The sequence below is a fragment of the Manacus vitellinus genome, unplaced genomic scaffold (assembly GCF_001715985.3).
Source record: "Manacus vitellinus isolate BGI_N305 unplaced genomic scaffold, ASM171598v3 scaffold_31_pilon, whole genome shotgun sequence".
NCBI lineage: Eukaryota > Metazoa > Chordata > Aves > Passeriformes > Pipridae > Manacus > Manacus vitellinus.
The window spans coordinates 2,401,086-2,417,627 of NW_021940379.1; the positions used below are offsets into that span (position 1 = coordinate 2,401,086).

Here is a 16,542-nt window from a genome sequence, read left to right on the forward strand (position 1 = left end):
AACATGCTCTTGTCAACTCCAGGGAGCAGCGTTCCCTTCGTGGTGTTCATAGTCCTGCAGGTGGAAAGAATGGGATCCCCTTCTGCATGCGGCTTCTCGGGTGCTCTGTGGGCTCTGGGTGTGCACAGGGAAATAGTAAATGGCATCTGACATGCCTGATCCCAGGAAATTCCGAGTACCTCAGGATGAAAAGGAAGGATTCAGTTTGCCCTTCAGCCCTTTCATGGCAGATACTCTCGTGAGGATTTCTTTGCTTATTTGGAGCATACATGTATATTTTTCCCTAAACAATGTTTAGGGTGTTTTCAATAGGATGTTTTCTTGCTTACTGATCAGATCTGTAGTTTCTGTCATTCCTTTTTCCTCTCTGTATTTGTCTGCCTTCTTATCCCTTCACCTCACAGATGCAGCCAAGCTGAAATCAAGTCAGATTTCAGGCTTCTTCCTAAAGGGTTCAGACTTGTTCATTTTACCCAAATTCAGATTAGTCCAGTGTCTCCTTTTTCCCTTCCCAGCACCATCTCTATATTGCACATAATTGTTGCAAGAGGATGGAATTTATGAAAAGGGATCTATAATCTGTCCCTCTTCTCCACCACACAATTAGTTATTTTTCTACTTGAATCATGATGGAATTTAATGATACAATTCTTATTAAACCAAATTGCACTGAAACAACACCTACGAATTTAAACTAGACAACATTCAATTCAAATTCCTGACAAAGCTGACTGTGTTATTCTGCTGGCATAGCCTGTATTTTCAGGAAGAGACTAGTTTAAACACAATATGAGGCAATTCAGCTTTGCAGAGCTGTTGAATAATTGCTGGGGTATCCAGGCAGGTGTCAGCCACGGTCAAAGCAGCAAATCAATCACTGCTATCCAAATGCATGTGGTCTGTGCTGATTGTTGTGGTCCTTGTTGGAGATTTGTGGGGGAAATATGGAGCCAGAGAGTCCAAAACAGACATCTCATCAACTCCTGTCCAATATGGAAAGGAACATTCCCGTGAGTGTGCACCCATTAGCTGAGCCAGGGGCTCCTTGCTGCCTTCTCCCAGGGGAATTCTTCTCTTTTGGAGGTCTGTGGTGGTTATTGGCAGTAGCTGTGAGGAGATAAATGTTATGTCTGTGGCTCAGCATCTGTGCTGGTCTCTGCATCACCTCACTGCTCCTACCTGTGCAAACACTCCATTGTTGTAACCCAGCACCATCCATCTCCTAATCCAGCAACAAATCCCATTTGCAGGCCAGCTGGTGGGACAGACAGTTCTGCTGTTCTCAGAGTGCTGGAAGACAAAGCAGCACTCAGGAATTCAACAGGAAACAAATCAATATTTTCCTTGTTTTCCCTGTCTCTTTCCCAGGTGGATCTTTCCGTCACTTCCTTTGGCAAGTGTGCAAAGAGCTCCAGAGCTCCTCGCTCTCCCTGCTCCTGCTGTGCCCCAGCTCTGCCGTCAATAAGAACAAGGTGTGAGATCTCAGTGCCAAAAATGAGGTGGTTTTTCTCTTTTTGGATGCTGGGTTTGAACAGGAGAGGAACACGTTTGTTTAGAGGGACAGAGAGAGGCCTCACATCAGCAGCCCCTCCCAGCACATGTAACCAGGCAGGTCCCACATCCTGAGGGAGCTGGGAGTGGCTCTTGGTGAATCCCTGTTGCACCTCATGTGCAACAGGCACTTGGGGAAGGAGCCAAGTCATCAAAGTGCAAAATGTAGCAGAATTAAGACTCCTGGTCAGAGTTCAGAGTAAATGGGGTTCAGTTGTCTGGGATAGAGATTTTCTGTCCCAAACTGGTGAACTCTAGGTATTATTCCAGGAATATCACCAGGAAGGTCATTCACATTCCCAGTAGAATAAGATGCTCCATCTGTGCTATTTAGTGCATTTTTAGTGTCTTATTTTGTGCAGTAGATGTTCTTTAGAAACAAGATAAAGCTTATGGCCCAAAGAATTTGCAGTAGTTGAGGGATCCTTCCTTCTTGGGAATATTCACAAGTAGGAAACAGGCCATTTCCCTCAGCTTAAGACCAACTGTGTATCAAACCTGGCTCTGCAAATCCAGGCTGTATTTCAGAAACATCTCACAACTGAAAGACTGAAATATCAAGCATAAAACAAGTAGGGTGTCGATTTGCTGATGAAGTGATAACGTGCTATCAGTGTATAAAGTACGCAGCCTCCCTGCCGCTCTCTGCAGGTCCTTCTGTAGCCAATAAACGTTATTCCTGAGGTTCCAGTCAGGGTTTCCACCAGCCTGTTACCACATGGCCCCTCAGGACTGTCAGTTGTTAAATCCTGCTCTGTGTGCCCGTTTTTTTTCCGAAGGGGAAGTACATCCTGACTCCCAGCCCCATCACCTACGCCGAGGAGCAGCTGTTCCATTTCTTTGGGCAGCTCCTGGGAATTGCCATCAGAGCAGATGTTCCTCTGCCCCTGGACCTCCTGCCCTCCTTCTGGAAGACCCTGGTGGGAGAGCCCCTGGATCCTGACGTGGATCTCCAGGAAGCCGACATCCTCACCTACAACTACGTCAAAAAGTTTGAAAATGTAAGTAATTTTTTTCCCTTTCCCTCCTTTTTCTCAGTGTCCCCAGCAGGGAACTACTGTCTCCCCTCGGTGGTGGCTCCATCCTGGCAGTGGTTTTCATGGGAGCAGGGTCACGAAGTGTTGTGTTGTAGGATTTTACATCCTTGTTACCTTGGAGAAGCCTCTCAGCCTCCCCTGCTGCCAGGCAGAGGGGAATTAAGGCTGCTGAAATGTTTACCAGCATGTGGAATTGCTAAACCAGACCAGAACTCCCAAAGCAGTTCCTGGATCCCACTGTTGGAGCGGGTTGTCCGTTGTGGTGACATCTGGACAGAGTCCCTGCCCTGCTGGTCACCAGGCCCTTGTGGTTGTTTCCCGACAGATCAATGATGAGACAGAACTGGAAGCTCTGTGTGCAGAAATTGCCTCTCAGCACCTGGCAACGGAGAGTCCTGACTGTCCCAACAAACCCTGCTGCAAATTCACCTACCTGACCATGACAGGGGAGGAGGTGGAGCTGTGTCCCAGGGGGAGGCACATCCCTGTAGGGTAAGGAACAGCCTTCTGGGCAGGACATGGCTCTTAGGTGGGGAAGAACCACCTCTGGGGTGACTTTCCAAGCACCAGGCTCTCCAGAGGTGCTTTTGGAAGAAGCTGAGGGCTCTGGGAAAGCTTTACTCTGTGAAAAGTTGGCAGGGATTTGGAATCATTGATGCTGTTTGGTTCTGTAAGGAACAGAGAGCTGAGGAGCAGGGCTGGAGTCAGCTGTGGGTGACCTTCAGGGAACAGCCACAGATGTGAGGCTTGAGAAGAAACAGGCAGGGGGGAGAGGAGAGGAGAGGAGGAAGCTGAAGAGAGTGGAATTGAACTGGGAAGCATCGGAATGCAAAGCGCTTATCGCTCACTCTGGATTATCCAGAAGTGGAATCCCTCATAAATAGCTTCTGTACATGATGGTCTGGGGTGGGGCATGAGGGCTCCTACAGGTGTTCCTGCCTCATCCCAGCTCTGTGCCTGCAGGTGGGAGAACAAGGACGTGTACGCGGCCGCAATCCGGAGCCTGCGGATGCGGGAGCTACAGACCCCGGAGTGCATGACTGCAGTGAGGGCAGGGCTGGGCTCCATCATCCCCCTGCAGCTCCTCACCACACTCACCCCCCTGGAGATGGAGCTCAGGACCTGTGGCCTCCCCTACATCAACCTGGAGTTTCTCAAGGTACAAAGAATGGCAGGTTTGGCCGAGCTCCCCCTGTGACACGGAGAGGAGGATCCAGTGGGAAGGTGTTGGGGGTAATCTTCTGCTTGTGATGCAGCCAGGACATCCTTGGGGAACTCTGGCCTGTACTTGGACACCTCTCTTTACTCCCGAGGAAGTTTTTTAAGATTTCACTGGCTTCAGGAAATAATAAGAATGGGGCTTGTTCCAGAGAGGAATAAGGAATTTGCTTTTTAACATCAAATTTTAAATCCATCTCCATTTTATTGATTTGTATTTATCTGAAGTGTAGGGGGGAAGATTCCCGAAGGCAGAGAGGAGGGCAGGAGTGGACATGTGCTTTCTGTTCCCTCAGGCACACACCATGTACCAGGTGGGACTGATGGAGACTGATCAGCACATCGAGTTCTTCTGGAGCGCCCTGGAGATGTTCACGCAGGAGGAGCTCTGCAAGTTCATCAAGTTTGCCTGTAACCAGGAGAGGATCCCCTTCACCTGCCCCTGCAAGGACGGGGGCCCCGACACCGCCCACGTGCCCCCATATCCCATGAAAATCGCCCCCCCTGACGGCGCTGCAGGTACGGGGGTGTCCTGGGGGTGTCCACCTCCAAAGGCAAGGGGAGGTGGTTCCTCTCATGGCACAGTTCCAGCTTTCAGTCTCCCTTCACGTAATTTAAACTTGTATTTAGTGCACAAACAATGACAATGAGAGAGGCAGGTAGTTGTGAGTGTAAATAAGAAGAGAATTTGGGTTTAAACCACGTAAAAATAAAATGGAACATAAACCTGAACTTCTAGCAGAAGGTTCCCTGCCCGTGGCAGGGTGGTGGAACTGGATGAGCTTTAAGGTCCTTTCCAACTCAAATCATTCTGAGATTCCATGATACTTAAAATTTTGTTTCTAGAGAGACACCGAGAGACTTTGTATATTTGTCTCTTATGCTTTTAAAATTATTGGGCTATCGGAAAAATATCGGCCCAAGGCCTCTTGGAGAAGCACAGGATATTTAAGATTCAAAAGACCCACAAGAGGCAGGGATTTGATTTTGATACCCTCAGTAAGGGGTGTGGGGGAGGAACAGCTTTGGGACAATGAGGAGAAAAGCATTGGGTGTCTTCAACTGCCCTTCCTGGTGCCTCTCCAACCCCCTCCTGGTGCCTCTCCCGGCAGGTTCCCCGGACTCGCGGTACATCCGTGTGGAGACGTGCATGTTCATGATCAAGCTCCCGCAATATTCCTCCCTGGACATCATGCTGGAGAAGCTCCGATACGCCATCCACTACCGGGAGGACCCTCTGAGCGGCTGAGGAGGGGGAAGGGGGTACCCAGAGGTGACTCTGTCGTGACTCTGCCGACGGTGGAAACCCTCCAGTTCCATCCAGCACCTCCCGTGACTCCACCTGACGAGCTGGAGGTTAATTTATTTTCTGAACCTTCGTTCCCGTTACAGTAATTCCCAGAAGACTTCCATTTTGTATTTGTAGACTTTGTGGTGGACTGGTTCTTTTGCTGCCTTGTTTGTGGAATATTTGTAGGATAGTTTAGTAAAGACCGGTTTGTGTATAATTTAATTGGGAAAAAACCAAACCTTTCAACATGTACATTTCTAATTTTGTAATCCAGAACGAGCTTCCCCTGCAAACACAGCAGCAGGGAGGGCGTTCCGAGGTCAGGCAAGTCATGGATCACTCTCCCTTGAGACATTTTTGAGTACAAAAATGCACAGTTTGGGTGTGGGGAGGGAATCACTGCACTGGCAGAGGCAGAGCACGGGCACTGTTGTGTCATGGGCAGGATTCGTGGCACTTACTTGAGGTTTGGAGCAGGAACTTCACTGCCAAACCTCATGTCCACCTTTCCACCACTTCCTTTTAAATCTTTTTAAACTCTGAGCAAGCACACGGGGGCTGCCACTTAATATGGGTTCAGCTCAACACTTTTGGGAAGATTTATAACAGAACAGTGAAAGGGCAGTAATTCCATTGGGTTCCTGCCCTAGATGTTCTTGAATGTCTGCTTTGCTTGGCAACAAAATAATGTCTTGTAATTAAAATCTCAGCAGAACAAACTGGCTTCTCTCTGAAGGGTGTAAGATATCACAGTCCAACCCCAAAGTCTGGGACTTGATCCCAGTTCCCAACGAGCTTTCAGAACAACCAGGGTGTGATCAAACTCATTTTTGTACTCAAAAATCTTTGATCTAAAGAGCAAATTATCCTAAAAATGTGACACCCGGCAGGAGGACGAGGAAGGGGGATGAAGCTTCTGTTTTATATGGAAAGACAGGAGCCGGCTGCGGAGAGAGAACGACGCCACGTCTCACTTGGTGTGTTGTGGGACGTGGTTTGGGTGGTCAGAGCAGCCCCTCAAAGGTTGTCTTGTCCCTCACTGGTGTCAGTGGCCACCCCCATCCAGGGGTTTCATGGACGGTGTTGCTTCACTGATCACTTGGAACCTGAATTCCAAGGAAGAGCCCACCCTGGAATCCACCTGTGCTCGGCACTGCCCTGAGCCAAGTGCCAGTGCTGGGCTGCACTTGGGTGTCCCTCAGCCTCGGGAAGGGGTGGGTGGGGTGTGATGGCACCTCCAGGTCAGTGTTCCGTGTCTCCAGAACAGGGTTTGGCCTGTCCGTGCTCCTGGGAATCCCACTGTATTTATTGTACATTATTGTGAATATTGGGAACGGTGAGTGTGTGGGACGTGGGAGATGCTGTGAGTGAGGGAAGAGCCTGAACACGTGTGGATGTTGTTGTTCCGTGAGCGAGTGGGAATGTGCGTGCAAGTCGTAGGTAGTCGTTGGCATCCGGAGTCTCCCAACCCAGTGGTTAGGAAGCTGTTACCCTCCCATTGCATATCCCCCTTTCCAGGGAACAGATCCATGTAGGAAGAATATTTACTCTCCAATCTCGTCCATTCCCTGGTAGAAGCGTTTATGTAGCTCAGAAACCACTCGGAGGAAGCGCCAACACCTGGAGTTTACAAAGACCGAGGGAAAACGAAGCCGAAGGAGCGGCTTGGAGCCGGTTTGTTCCCAAAGGGTGTCGTGAGGAAACGTGGGGTACACCAGTGGAATTCCATGGCAGAGCCGTGGCTGCAGGTTGGGCACTTTCTGGGTGGTTTTGGGTTCCAGTCCCCCACGTGAAGCCCGAAAGGCCCCGGGTGGGAGGAGCAGCCACGGAAGACTCTGGAGCTCGGAATTCCAATGTTTCCCAAGGCGCTGGTTCCAGCTGTGAGTAAGAAACTGCTGCTACTGTCTGTGTGCTCCTTGGAGAGCACATCCGAGTGGAGCACATCTGCACCCCGGCCCCGAGACGTGCTGGAAAGTTACTTGATCCGTATTTATTACAGTTAATTATTTATGATTACAAATAACGAACTTTGCGTCGATGCCGTTTGCACCTGGGGGTGTAAATGGAGCTTCTTCTACAGGACAAGTGTCACACCAATAACCAACCTCCATCGACTTGGTTTGTTCTCAAGAACAGGATCAGCCCCACAGGAGAAGGAGCTGTGGGGGGTTTTCTTGGCTTTTTTTTTTTTTTTTTTTTTTTTAATTTCATGCTCCTTGGGAAGGAAGCGCTGTGGCCCCTCGGCTGCGGCTCCAATGGCCTTTTGATTAAAGCTTTTCTAATCATCCTTAATTCCTCGTGCTTTAAATGAACTTGACATTGTCTGTACTAGGCTTGTTTGTCAAAGCAAAGATTGGTTTGTGATGATTATTATTATTATTTTTTTTAATATATATTCATTCAGAATGTAAAATTATACTAAACCATGGAAAAACTCTGGAGCTGGGTATTAGTTCTAGCTTGGTGTGTGTCCATCTCGGTTCCGTACACGGCATTAACCTGTAAGTGCTCTTGGCCATCGAGTGTACACCTGCATAAAGGAGATTCTTAACATCCCTCTGCACTTCTCGTGTCCTTCTTTGGGGCTGCCAGGAATGAAACCTGCTGCTGGAGCTGCCTGAAGCACAGGATGAGGAGGGTGAGGAAGGAAGCTGCAGGTTCTCTCTTTAAATCCCTCTTTTATGGGTCATTTTTATTTACTTGGAACAAAATGTAAATATTTTGTACCAAAGCGAACACAGCCACTGCTGAGCTTTCTCTTCCTGGAGACTCTGGGATATTCATCCTGAGGAATAACACAGGCTCTGCCACCTCAGTAATTAGTTACTTGTCATACTAATGGTTTCTGACCCCAAGCATCCATTATCCATCCCAAACCCCAGGAACCAGCTCCCTTTCCCTGATCTTCCCCAGGAGTGGGGAGAACACAGGTTTGGTTGCCACCTGTTCTTGAATACCTTTTTTCTTCTTGTATAAATAAACACCTTTGGTGGGAGCATCTGTAAAATGTCTTTATTTTAGGAGAAAGATCCCTCCAGCCCTCATTAATCTCCGGCTGCACCAGTGGGATGGAGATGAGACCCTGCCCAAAGGGGGACTGGCTAATTAGCCCTGCTAATGCCATCTGCTGCACCCCGTTAATTAGGCTTCTGAGACCTGCTGCAGCTCTTCCAGTACCAGGGCTGCCAACAGCACAGGAACACAGACCCCCAGGGCAGGTAAGGGTGGAACGGGGATTCCCAGACCCCCTGTCCAGCACCAGGGAAACACCCTCAGAGAAGGTTCATGGAACAGATTTTTACTGCACAACGTTTTGAGACAGCATCAGATAAACTTTATTCCAAGGAATTTACAAAACTGGGATAATGCGAGAAGCTTTTGACCTCTGACCCTCGGTCCTGCTCCGTGTGGGGCAGGTCCATCCAACTGCTCCCTGGTGGGTGACACCTGCTGTGCCTGAGCAGGACAAGGCAGGACACACCCTGGGAGCTCAGCCTGGCATAAATCCTGTCCTGGGATTGCACAAGGAGCCCACACGGACACAGAACCCAGGTGGGGCCAAGGTTTTGCTGCCTTGGGGGTGCTGGGGGCAATCGGAGACGTAAAAACCTGAAGTTTGCTCTCACAGATTAAAAATAGATACTTAGAAAATGGTCACTGCCTAAAAATTTAAATCCAAGGTGGGAACTTACTTGTGCTCTGACTAGAGTGGGGCAGAGCACAGGAAGAGGGCCAAGAGCTCCGTGTCTTCCAGCACTGGTGGCTCATTCCTCGGGGGATCCGGCCCCTGGGCTCTGGGCTTTGGCCTTAAGGGAAGGGGAAAAGAAAGGAAAAATACTCTTTTCAAATATTACTTGATAATAAGCAATTGATAAAAAGCTCTCTGAAGCAGAAGAAATGTAAAATAACTAACTCCTTGTCCTGGCAAAGCTATCACAAGGGGTAACAGCCAGGGACTGTCCTGTCCTCCCTGCCCGTCTCCCTTGCAGGAGGAGCCCAGTGGGAGCCCCAGAGCAGCACTGGGACCCCTGGAACTCCCACCCCCTGAGCCCTGCAGGGCTGGGACCCATGTGCCCAGATCCCAGCCCACCCCACTGCCAGAGCTGCCCCTGCAGCCTCACCTTGGAGCTCCTGCGCCTGAGGCCGATGCGCCCGTCCTGCAGCCTGAGGCTCCTTCCTCCAGTGCTGGGGCTGTGGGGGATCAACAGGGACACCTTCAGAGGAGGCAAACACACCTGGGACAGGTGAGCATCACAGCAGGGACATGGGGAAGGGGTCAGGGAGAAGCTCTTGTGTCTCCCCTGAGCCCTGACCCAGGTATTTCTGTAACAGAACCAGCTCCTGTTCAGAGCCTGGGGAGAGCAGAGCACTGCCATGGACAGGTAACCAGGAGTCATCCTGCATTTTATCCCAGGGGCCACTTTGTCCATTCTATTTTGAGGTAAGAAGCTAAATTTGTTTGAATCTCAGATAAGCACCATCCAAGTTCAACTGAGTCCATTTGAAAGCCTGTGAAAAGCTTTTCAGCTACAGGCAAATTCAAGAGAATCCAGATCTGCACCTCAAGGAAGGGGAAGAGAACAGAAGGCAAAGGTGGTACCTTGGCTGGGCTGGAGCAGCTCTGGAGAAGCTGGAGGTGAAGGTTTCTCCATGGAAGTGCTGAGCAGGTCTGGCTCGTGGCACTGTCCCCCCTGCAGCTTCACCTGTCCCTCTGTCCTTTGGTTTCCCCTGGCTGCCATTCCCCTTCCTGGGCTTGCCCTGCATGTTGGGAGCATCAGCAGCTCCCGGGGAACAGGACAATGTTGTGTTCCTGGCGTTGGCCATGTCATTCCTCAGCTTGGTCCCTCGGGCAGGGCAGCCCAGCCCTGACTGCCCAAAGCCTTCTGTGTGCCGAGGAGAAACATCTCCTGCAAGGACAGGACACAGAGCTTAGTAGGAACAGCACCTGCAGCACCAGCCCCTGGAGAGAACAGAACCAGACCCATTTCCATCCCTGCAACCCAAGGCTCCATACCAGAGATCGCTGAGGACCCAGAGTTTAGTGATTTAATCCTCCCAGACTGGGGGAGAGGACTGAAGGTTTTTTCAATTTAGAGACAGAACAGGGTAACAGCACCAGCACAGAGCACGTTTGATGTGCCCCAACCACAGAGCAGAGCGAGCCTGTGCTGTGCCCACCTTGGTGCCTGCTCCGTCGCCGCACCGGCTCCGGCGATTCCCGTCTCTCCGGGGCTGGAGCAGCGGCCGCGGGGCTGGCCGGGCGCAGGTCACACTGGTGCTGCACAGAACACACAGACACTGCTCACATCACACCCCACCCAACTGTTCCTGGGAAACACTGAGCAGCAGCACCCCCCGCAAAGGAGAAGGTTAGTAGGGAATTGATGTCATGGAATCCCAGAAGGGACCTTAAAGCTGATCCAGTTCCACCCCCTGCCAGGTTGGACAGGGCTTGGAGCAACCCGAGCTAGTGGGAGGTGTCCCTGCCCGTGGCAGGGGCTGGAACTGGATGGGCTCTAAGGTCCCTTCCAACCCAAACTATTCTGGGATAACCTATGAAATGGTATCAGATCTCATTTCCACCAACCCTGATTTTACTCTCCCCCAGGATAGGAGAGGAAAGGCCCAGAACAACCACCCAAACTCCAGCTGCACCAGTCTGTTGGGACCAAGAGTGTGAAAGAGCCATGACACAGAAAATGAGTGAGCTCAGCATTTTCCAATCTTGTCTGTAACAGCAGCAGATTCCAGAGGGCACACCACTCCCAGGTCTGTTCTCTACTTCCTCTCCCACCCACACAGTTTTCCCCTTGTGCTCCTCTCCCCCCTCAGCTGACTCACATCCAGGTTTCTGCAACATTTTCTGTATGAGTCAAATACTTCAATTGTGCAATTTCAGCCCTTTTGTTTAGTTTCTGTTACAAGAGCTTTAAAATAATCTGGTACTTTTCAGTCAGAGCCTCACCCTGGCACAACCCTCCAGTTGGACCCCAGGGACAGTTACCTGAATTCCTAAAATGTACCCCCAAGAGCCCTCAGGACTCAGCACGTCCTTGAGCTGGATGTGACACGACAGATCACGTCCTGTTCAGTACCTGATGATGGAAGAGAATCTCCTCTTCCAGCTGGATGCCACAAAATTCACATGGAATCATGATGTTTCCATCTGCCTGAACAGCTTGGGGCTGGGATGAAGGGAGAGTCCTCCAGCTGTTGGAGCCAACAGCACACAGACCATCGTAGTCCCATGGATTTGGAGAAGAGCTTCTCTTACTGAACGAGGCAAAGGCACTTGCTGGGTTACACCCCGTCTGTTACACAAGAAACACAGAAAAATCACCTTTCCTGCTGAGCCAGGGGACTCTAAAAACCACTTTCCTTGGCAAAGACCCAACTGCCAGAGTTCTCTCAGTGTCACTGTGTCAACCACACCCTTTCCAGTCACAGTAAAGTCTTTACTTCAAACCCCAAGACACAAGGTAGGCCCAAACCTGGTGAAGGATCAGCTCCTCAGCAGGGCAGAGCTCCTCACAGAACTCACAGGGCAACATGATGGTCTCCGTGTCTGCAAGGGAAGGGAACGAAACATCCTCTACTGTGGAGAGTCTGGAGCAGCTGGAGTGACTGCTCTGCACAATTCCTGAGCACCAGGCTCTGGTCTGTGCTGGGGCAGCACCCAGAGCAAACACTGAGGAAACAACTCCTCCCGTCCCACTCGCTGAGCTTAACATCACCCAGAGGAGAGCAGTGCTTTGGGGTCAAAGATGGAGTGAATGGTCTGGGAAAAACACCTCTTACTGCCCTCAATAAACCCTTCAGTGCCATTTGTCTTTCCAAAGTAAGCTGCTCTCCAGGTCCCTCCCAGATCCTACTTCCCATCATGTCTAATTTCCATGAGAACATCCCTTCTGGCTGTGGTGGGGCTCCCACCACTAACCAAGGTCAGAGACCCCCCACAGCTTTTATTCCTTCTTCCCTTGCTTTGCCTTAGGAGGAGTCTAAGAGACTAATTTTGACATTTAAAAATACCTAGATAATTTTTAGCATTCCCAGTCCAATCTTTCCTTCTCCCTTCCCTCAAATTTAAGGAAACCCCCCCCCCACCACCATATTTACACTTACTTTTTCTGTGGTCTGAGGTGCTAAAAGACCCTGGAGAATCGTAGGAGAAGGAGTCTGACTGCTGTGTCTCACTGAGGTGGGCAGCTGACCCAGGCTCTTTGGTGTAGTCATATTCCCAGAAGTCCCTGGGAATTCCAGCTGCAGTGTTAGGGTGAGGATTATTCTCATTTTGCAGGCTGAGAGCCAACGCATAGTCTAACTCAGCATTCCACTCCTCTGGAAGTGGGGAATGAGGGATTTCACTTCTCTCCAGCTGCTCCAGCTCATCCTCTTCAAAAGATAAATATTGTAAATTTGAGAGAACATTAAACCTGCCCCCAGCAGTTCCCTCCCAGGACACTCCTGGAGTTCAGCCTTTCAAAGCCAAGGATCAGGAGGATGAACAAGGAGAATCATCCTGGGTTTGTTTGTACCAAGCAAAAAATGAGAAAAATAAGGAAGTTGTAACTTCCTTCTTACTCCAAAAGCTTGAACTGAGGCTTCTTGGGAGCTTTAGTGACTACACTGAGCAAGTTATTAATACCCTGTAACCTTATACCTTTTACAAGGCTGAAACACTCCAGCTTTGTTTTTTCAGTATATTGATAAGAAAACAAATTATTCTTAATGACACTGTATTTGACAACAGTGGAAATTACACAGAAGAAACCCACGAAATGTCACAGTTTCAAAATTTTCATGGGTTTTAATTTCATTTTCTGGTAGGGAAGCTGCACTGGAAGGAAAACCAGGCTTCCAGAGGCTGCACTGAAAGGAAATCAGGATTCCAGACTTCTGATTTCTTTGATTCTCCTGCTCCTGTTTTCCCCCTCACAGCTGCCCTAAATCTGCTCCTCCCCCTGGGCTCCCCCCAGCCCAGCACAGGTACCTGGTCTCAGTCGGTTCCTCGCACCTCGCACACCTCCCTCCTCATTCCCAAATCCTGGTGCTGTCCCGCTCCCTCGGGGTTTCTCCTCTGTCCCACAGACCCGGGGGTGCTCCTTGAGGTCCCTCAGCAGGACATTGCGGCCGCAGCCCCCGCAGGGCTCGGTCCTGGCCCCGCAGTAGCTCTCGTGCTCCTGGAGCTTGTTGAAGGCCAGCGGGATGTCACAGAACTGGCACAGCACGGGGCGCAGGGGACACGCTGACTCCTGCAAGACACACAGGGATGGCTCTTCCCACGTGAGCCAAAGGAGGAGGGAGGGTCTCAGTTTGCTCAGGGGTTCAGCACTCTGTCGTTTCCTCATCCAAAGCCTCACTAAAAAATAGCCTGGAATAAGATACGACCCGAGAAACGTAACAACAACGTGTCGTATGACCTGTGTACCACAAACTGAAGCTCTCCAGATACTCAGAGCATCGTTTGAAATTATTTTTGACCTGGACAGCAGGTTCACATGGAGGTTTTTGAAGGTGGCTTTTAGATACAGACCTGAAATCCAAGGACATTTCACTGAGTACAGCTAAAAACCACCTTGGTGTGTGTTCTGCAGGGAACAGACTTACACCTCATTTACTACTCAGCAAAAACTGCTTGTAAATATTCCTTACCCCACACTCGACAACAGGTAAGTTGCCCTTTAAAAGGGGTTAAAAATAGATAAAATACCTGTTATAACTGCAGATGCTGCAATAATAAAACAGCACTGTTTGCTTTGCAAACAAAGCCAAAAGCATCACACACAAAGGGGCAGGATAAGCCACTTCCAGGGTTTAGAACTGGACAGATTTCCAAGGAAAATCCTTTTTCCCCTCAGCAATAAACAGGCTGAGGTGGCACTTCCAGAGCTGCCTTTAAATGAGCCCACGGGAAGGGACTGACATTTATAACAAGACTGCCTGTGACAGCAGCCAAGTGGATTCAGAACTCAGAAAATCCCACTGTGTCCTATTTTAGTTTATTTTACAGGCTATTTTTAAAGTCTGTTTGGACAGAAGTTATTGCAACTCACTTATAATAAGGAGTTATTAAAACTCAATCTCTGCAGCAGAGGCAGAAACATAAAATGGTAAAGGAATGGACAAAAAGCCAGGTTAATCATATTTTGAAATACTTATTTTTCACCTTAATCACTAATAAGGACAAAAAATTACCAGTTATCACAGATGGCTTGACATGAAGACCCTATATGGCTCCAGCACTTTAAGGCAGTTTCCAACCCCCTTCTCCCAGAAAGTGTGAATTTAGGAAGCATCACTCAATAAAAGGATGCACAAACCACAGGCTGGAATTCTGGCTGACAGGAAGGCTCTGGAATCAGTGCTTGGAAACACCACAGAGTCTCTCCCAAGGGTTTAAGAAGAGAAAATCCACCAACCTCGTGATCCTTAAGGAGACTGTTTTCAATCTTCATCCTACACTTGCAGGTCACCTGCAGCGAACAGATCTGGTTGGATTAATTGCCACAGAAATCAGCAGTTTCAGAGGGGGAATGTGTTTCTCACCTGCACATGTTCAGACTCAATGTGGTTCTTCATCTCAGACTTTGGGATGGAGTCGCTGCAGTAGGGACATATTTCAATATTCCTGCGACAGTGGATTTCATGGATGAGGAAATTAACTGCAGGAATGTCCTTTTTGCTGGGAGAAAATCACTGAGGTTACTGGGCAGAAACACACTGACAACAAATTCAAAAAGTTGTTCATAACAAAAAAATAATGCTAAGGAAGATTTTGATGAATTCATGGTTTAAAGTGATTGAGTAACTCCAGAGAAAGGCCCAGCCAGGCCTCAAGGTTCCTGCACAGGTGGATATTAATGTATTTAGCACCCAAAAATCACATTGCATTAAGATAAAATCCAGGTGCATTTATTTCCTTATGTGAGAGGTGAATCATGCAGCACAAACAAGTTATCACTGGTGCAAGTTAATACACTAACCTGAGGAGATAAAAGCTTCTGCCTGAAAATAACTTGGCTATGAGAGGTCAAACATTGTTCCCTTGTTCAGGGAATGATGAAATCATGGAACAGTTTGGGTTGAAAGGGACCTTCAAGCTCATCCAGTTCCACCCCTGCATGGGCAGGGAGACCTTCCACAGCCCAGGTTGCTCAGAGCCCCAGCACTAACAACACTACTCTGTACCCCAAAATTCCCCAGGTCTTATTTCTAAGATGCCCATTTTCCTCCCCTGAGGACAGGAAAGGACCAAAGAGGCGCCAGGAGCTCAGTCCTCACTCCTGCCTCAAGCAAGAAGCATCGCTTCTAGATGGATGTATCATCCCCCCTCCAGGAAATCAGCCCTGAAAACACCCAAATTAACTGTATAACCTCTTACTCCAACTCCAGCTGTTCATGTTTCTTTTTTTTTTTTTGCCAAAACCCTGGCAAAGCAACAAGGCCCCACAGCAGCGTCTGAGCTGCGCAGACCAAACAAACCCGGATGATGTTGCAAGAAGCCCTTTGGGTTCTGATGTCTCTTTGAAAAAAAAACAACACTAAAGAAGTTGATTTCTTTAACTACTTGTAGTCAGGACCCAACTTGTGAGGTGATATGGTTATCAGTCACTGAATTACCATCACTGGGAGCTGCTGTCAGAGAGAACTTCCACAACAACATATGCTTAGGGCTTCTATTTTTATATTTCTCCTGAGCTTCTGAGGTACAGAGCTACTGAAGGAAAACCTGAAATCGTGTGGATTTCACTGAAAAACGAGTCTCTATTTCTATCTGAACGCTTTAGTTTCTCCCTAACAGCCTGTTAAGAAACTTGAGTAAAAGTGGAGAAAATTACAAGGCGTTAATAGCTGAGAAGGTAAAAACGACGCCCAAGCGTTTGTCCATAAAGGCAGTAGTTATTCCGCTGGATCGCCGGTGTTTCCAGCATTCCACAGAGTCCTACCCCGGTTCAACGCGGCTCCGGCCCGGCCCAGCCCTCACCGACCCCGGCCCGGCCTTACCAGTTCCCGCAGAGCCGGGACTCGGCCCCGGGCACGGCGGCGATGGCCATGGCTGGGCCGGTGCCCCGAGGGCTGCTGCTGCTGCCTTGCTCCTGCCCCTTCCCTGGCGGGGAGCGAACGAGGAAAGGAGGGAAGGAAGAAGGGAGCGAGTGAGGTGGGAGCGCGGCCGGCGGGGTGCCGCTGCGGGCGCCCGCACCAGCCCGGCCCGGGCGGTGCAGAGTCGGTCCCGGGGCTCCGGGGCAGCCGGCCGCTCGCTCGGAGCCCTGGCTCGGCGGTGCCGCTTCTGCAGGTCCCCTCAGGGCTCGGCTGGGTGCCCCCGAGGGTCGTGGCCGGTGGCGGTCGGCGGCTACTCCCGGGGCATCGCCGGGTGTCGATCGCGGGCGTCCCCAGGCCCGACCCGCTTAGTGTCGGCGCCCTGATCCGTGTCAGTCCCGCTCTCCC

The 16,542-nt window shown here is 49.8% G+C and overlaps 2 protein-coding genes across 3 annotated transcripts in view; one reads left to right on the top strand and one right to left on the bottom strand.

Moving 5' to 3' along the window:
- Positions 1-7,655, top strand: part of HECTD4 (HECT domain E3 ubiquitin protein ligase 4) — a 71,457-nt gene extending 63,802 nt beyond the window's left edge. The window contains exons 71-76 of the mRNA XM_018076353.3: positions 1,369-1,472; positions 2,331-2,552; positions 2,914-3,080; positions 3,552-3,747; positions 4,103-4,325; positions 4,919-7,655. Coding sequence (XP_017931842.1) covers positions 1,369-1,472; positions 2,331-2,552; positions 2,914-3,080; positions 3,552-3,747; positions 4,103-4,325; positions 4,919-5,055 — 1,049 coding nt within the window. The 3' untranslated portion in view covers positions 5,056-7,655. The remainder of the gene's footprint in view (positions 1-1,368; positions 1,473-2,330; positions 2,553-2,913; positions 3,081-3,551; positions 3,748-4,102; positions 4,326-4,918) is intronic.
- A 753-nt stretch (positions 7,656-8,408) lies between these two features.
- Positions 8,409-16,238, bottom strand: TRAFD1 (TRAF-type zinc finger domain containing 1). 2 transcript variants are annotated; one of them, XM_008926766.3, is made up of 11 exons: positions 16,102-16,238; positions 14,644-14,779; positions 14,517-14,570; positions 13,088-13,349; positions 12,220-12,489; positions 11,589-11,662; positions 11,193-11,408; positions 10,276-10,375; positions 9,698-10,004; positions 9,219-9,288; positions 8,409-8,903 (listed from the first exon to the last, which is right to left on the bottom strand). In XM_008926766.3, exons 1-11 carry the CDS (start codon positions 16,149-16,151, stop codon positions 8,862-8,864), a joined length of 1,581 nt encoding a protein of 526 aa, XP_008925014.2. In that variant the 5' UTR covers positions 16,152-16,238; the 3' UTR covers positions 8,409-8,861. The 2 variants fall into 2 exon arrangements, with proteins under 2 accessions (XP_008925014.2, XP_017931957.1); XM_018076468.3 differs by lacking the exon at positions 16,102-16,238 and adding an exon at positions 15,081-16,093.
- Between the last annotated feature and the right edge of the window lie 304 nt (positions 16,239-16,542).